The sequence below is a fragment of the Myotis davidii genome, unplaced genomic scaffold (assembly GCF_000327345.1).
Source record: "Myotis davidii unplaced genomic scaffold, ASM32734v1 scaffold211, whole genome shotgun sequence".
NCBI lineage: Eukaryota > Metazoa > Chordata > Mammalia > Chiroptera > Vespertilionidae > Myotis > Myotis davidii.
Genome location: NW_006282523.1, coordinates 1,625,286 through 1,629,744, shown reverse-complemented (window position 1 = coordinate 1,629,744; position 4,459 = coordinate 1,625,286). Strand labels below are relative to the sequence as shown.

General features: G+C 59.5%; 2 protein-coding genes across 2 annotated transcripts in view; both read left to right on the top strand.

Moving 5' to 3' along the window:
* The window catches only part of RAB40B (RAB40B, member RAS oncogene family), a 17,152-nt gene extending 16,515 nt beyond the window's left edge, over nt 1-637 (top strand). Inside the window, exon 7 of the mRNA XM_006753033.2 lies at nt 262-637. Within this exon, the coding sequence (XP_006753096.2) occupies nt 262-536 (275 nt within the window). The 3' untranslated portion in view covers nt 537-637. The remainder of the gene's footprint in view (nt 1-261) is intronic.
* Nucleotides 1-4,459, top strand: part of WDR45B (WD repeat domain 45B) — a 36,896-nt gene that overhangs the window by 15,988 nt on the left and 16,449 nt on the right. Inside the window, exon 3 of the mRNA XM_006753032.2 lies at nt 3,796-3,805. The gene's annotated coding sequence lies outside the window, so the exon portion shown is untranslated. The remainder of the gene's footprint in view (nt 1-3,795; nt 3,806-4,459) is intronic.

Below are 4,459 nucleotides of genomic sequence, written 5' to 3'. Positions count from 1 at the left end.
CCCCCCCCCCCCCCCCCCACCTCTCAGACCTGAGGGAGAGATGGTGGCCTCTCGGGTTTCAGGGGACAAACTGAGTTTAGGTGACGAAAGCAGATGGCTCTCTCCGAGTCCTGCCAGAGGCGGCACATGGGCACACGGGGAGCGTCAGCCCCGGTTTTCCTGGCCCGTCCGCCCCAGGCCCTGGGAAAGGTGGGTCGGTGGGCTGGGCTGCCCTGAGGCCGGCGGCAGGGACCGCCTGAGCGGCTTCTCTTCCCTCCCCAGTGCTGAGCCTGCAGGACCTGTGCTGCCGGGCGGTGGTGTCCTGCACCCCCGTGCACCTGGTGGACAAGCTCCCGCTCCCCCTGGCCTTGCGAAGCCGCCTCAAGTCCTTCTCCATGGCCAACGGCCTGAACGCCAGGATGATGCACGGCCGCTCCTACTCCGTCACCGTCACCGCCAGCTCGGCCAAGAGGAGCAGCCTGCGCAATGGCAAGGTGGCCCGGCCGCCCCAGAGCCCCCCCCAGCGCTGCGCCAGGAACAGCTGCAAAGTCTCCTAGGAGGCGGGAGCGGGGCGCACACCGCAGACTCCGGGGGACTCCGGCCGTCCCCCGGGCGCTGGGAGGCCACGCCAGGGCCGAGAAGCACTGGCCGGCCCTCACGGCGACCACGCCGCTCCGAGCAACGAGGACCCACGCCACGGTTTGGCGTTGATGTTTCCACGTGGATGTGCATGAAGCTCTTGTGTTAGACGTGTGTTCATAAAGGGGAGATCGGTGCTCTGCTTGCCTCTTCCTCCCATGCAGTTCGAATGTTATTGATGCCGCAGTGGCGGTGCAGACCTTTCCCTTAGCACAGCTGCTTTGGTGAGAATGGTGATGTGCGTGTCTGCGTGTCAGTCCAGGGGACCCCGGCAGCGACGCCAGGGACCGTAGAGTCGGCGCGAGGAGGGAGGCCTTTTTGTAAACCTCCTTCTTAACTAATTTATAAATGCTGCGGATGCATCTGGGATTATGGAAAGCTGATCCGTCCCGCTTCTGTACAAAATGGGTTTGATAAAGTTTTTGCTATGTTATTTACTACGTTTTGGGATTAATAAGTGATTTATATGCACATTTTTTCTGTCAATCTACATTTTTTTTTGTATAAAATGTTCCACAGGTTATGAAGCAGAGGAAAGACAATGCCAAAGAAACCTCTGGTTGTGTCGAACCCAGAGCAGCTACAGCAGAGTTGGGTGGGCAAGGCGCCCATCGGAGAGCGTCTCGGGCGGGAAAAGGCGGGCACAGGCGCGGGAGGACGCAGTAGCAGGTTAGCTGGTTTGCCTGCTCTCTCGTCGCCAGGTCTGACTGTGTATTTACAGCCCTTTACTTCCTCGCTTCGCCGCCTGGTTCAGGCGCCAGTTCCGTGCAGGTATGCGGCGTCGGCAACAGGGCTCCATTCCTGAACTGCGACATCTACTGAAGAAGATTCCTTTTCCTGAAAAGAAATGTAGAGCCAGAAAGAGGGGAGCACAGTTGGCCTTGAACAATGTGGGGGTGGGCGCCGACTCCCACGCAGGTGAAATCCATGTGTAACCGCAGAGGACCCTCTGCATGTGCGACCCTCCAACGACACCGCTTGACCTCCCGGGCCCCTTGGACGCAGCCTGTGATCGGGCGGTTCCAGCCATTATTCTTCAAGGGCCTCGAGGGACGAAGGGCGCCGTCTGGTAAGACGCCGGGAGGTGCCCTTCCGATCACGGTGACACAAGAACGCAGCTGACTTTACAAAGGGCCTCTCGTTCCTGGCAGGACCTGTGAGCTGTCGCCCTGCAGCAGCCGGAGGTTAGAAGGAAGGATTAAAAAAATAACGCGAGTTGAGGTGTCCTCCGTTTCTATAAATGGTTGGTAGGGTTTTAGAAATTCAAGGAGCCCTAGAACTGGGGGCAACCTTTACTCAGAGATGGTGAAACCGAGGCCCAGAGAGGAGAAACGAGATGGGCACGGAAGGTCAGAAGCCAGCCGTGACGAGGACAGTGTCCACAGGGGAGCAGGCAAGTGGACAGCAGCAGGTCAACGCTGGCCTGGGAGGACACGCGGCTGGGCATTGGATGGAGAGAGGGAAGGCCTGCCACGCTGGCTGGGAAGCTGGGGCGGCTGAGATGGGACCATTCCTCCCTTCGTTTGCAGCTAGGAGAAGCCAGGAGGGGTCCAAGCGGAATGAAAACACCTCAGCACCTCTTCTCCCCTTTGAAGAACGCACTTCTCAAGACCCCACAGGGGAGTGAAGGTGTGGGGCCCACAGATGGTGTCGGCTCCGGGGATGGGTCCCCTGGCCCTGAGGTTAAACGGGGACAAAGTCTTCTTCCCCTTCCACTTCCTTATTCTTTTCCGATCGAAGGACGCCTCAGGATGACACGTGTGTCCTAGAAGGACTATGACAAGTTCCTGTGGCCTCTGGGACAGGAGCTCTCTCGGAACGCACGGTTCCATGGCCTCAGCCCTCTGCAGACCGGGCTCCAGGTGGCCGCCAGGAGATGAAAGAGGCAGGAGCCCCTCTCACCCCTGACCCTCACCCCGACTCCCACGCCTGGATTTCCGACACTGGCCTCGTGAGCTGTGAGAGGACAGAGTTCTGTGTGGCAGTTCCCGACGGCAGCCCCAGGACACTCACATCGCACGGAATAGGTGACGTCCCAGGAGGAGGTGCCTCCCAGCCCAAGTGGCACCTGGGTGAAACAGCAGGAGCCCGACTCAGGATGAACTACGGGGAAGTGTGCGTGTTTCGGTGGCGAATATGCAGAAAATGTAATTGAGATGTAAACTGAACCTTGAAGCAAACTGTGCCCCAACCTTGTCATCTGTCTTTCTCGCCCGCGGCCCTTGCTGCTGGCGAAACCCGCCCAGGCCGTAACCGTGCGCCGAGTCGTGTCCCAGGTGTGTGTGATTCTCTTCTCAAGCGTGGAGATTCAAACGTGTGCGTCCATTGATGTCCTCAGTGCCCCTGAAAACACCTGCCATGCGGAGTCACCTCCTAGGCCAGGAGCTCCAGCACCGAGGCATCTTCCGGGCAAACATTGAATCTGTGGGGGAGGCAGTCACAGGCTTGGTGATGTTTGTTTTGCCAAAAAGACGGAGGTAGAGATGCTTCCATTTGCTGGAGGACGGCTTCGTCAAAGTGAATGTGAGGAGAAACGGAAGCTGCGTGTGTTGGGGGGACTGGGCAGAGGGGCCTCAGCCCCTTCCAGGCAAGGGCGGCGGGGGTCCCTGGGTCACTCTTCACAATGTGCGTGTTCTTAGCACTTCCCTTCCCCTGGTCCCAGCCTCCACTGGGGTGTTCTCAGGATGCTGAGCTTTTTAAATACATTTTTATTGATTTCTGAGAGGAAGGGAGAGAGAGATAGAAACATCCACAATGAGACTCATTGATCGGCTGCCTCCTGCATGCCCCACACTGGGGTTTGAGCCCACAACCAGGGCATGTGCCCTGACCCAGAATGGAACCGTGGCCTCCCAGTTCACAGGTCGACGCTCAACCACTGAGCCATGCCAGCCGGCCGTGCCTTCTTTCTTTAGAGCTTTGGATTCTCATACACTCCGCTTCTCTAAAACGCTGGTCACAGTTTTGGCTTTTGATACTGCTGCCCCTCCCCGGCCTCAGTGTGGAACTCGAGAGCAGGCTGCCGCTTCTCTACTTCCACGGTGATGACCCCGGGCATGGAGGCCTCGGGGTCTCGGTGGATGGAAAGACTGAGGCGGAAAGGAAGACTCCAAAGCCCACCTGCCCCAAAGCAGCTGCCGTTGCTCCAGCCTCAGCCCTCCTGGCTCAGGGGCCCAGCCAGGACCACCAGGAAGGCGGACTCACTGCAGTGAGGGGGACCCCATCTTCACACACCGGTGGGGTGGCATCTCCGAGGAGGGTGCTGGGCAGGACCTGGCGGGCATTTGCTGTGCGGGTGGAGGGCGCTGGCTGCTCCACGCCGACTCCCCTGCCCTGGCCTCGCACACAGTGTCTTTCATCCTGTTTTCCTTTTAACTCTTGAAGAGCCCCGTCACAGACACGGACGCCCCGGGAGTGTCCGACGGGGTGCCGTGTGCCCCTTCTTTCTGTGGCCTGCAACAGTGGATGGTGTTTTTTCTCACAAAAATAAATTGAGGCTTGAATATGGAAACGTAATGCCTGTACCCACATCCCGGCTCAAACCGAGAGTGCCCCCCAGAGGTGGGAATGGGCCTCCCTGCTCCTAGGGGAGGGGGTCAGGTGAGGACGAGGGGGTCCCAGTGGGGGTGTGATTTCGGGGGGATCTGGGCCTTGCCTGCTCAGGAGGGCGAGGGGCACGGCTGCCGCTTGGAACCCCCCTTCTCTCCCCTCCCCTCTGGGGGTCAGCTGCCCTCAGGGTCTCCGCTCACCTGGCAGGCAGGCGGTCTTCCACCTGTTAGGCCAGGCCACGCCTCCTCTCCGTCCAGACCCCGCCCATAAGACCTGTCCCCGCCCCCTGAAC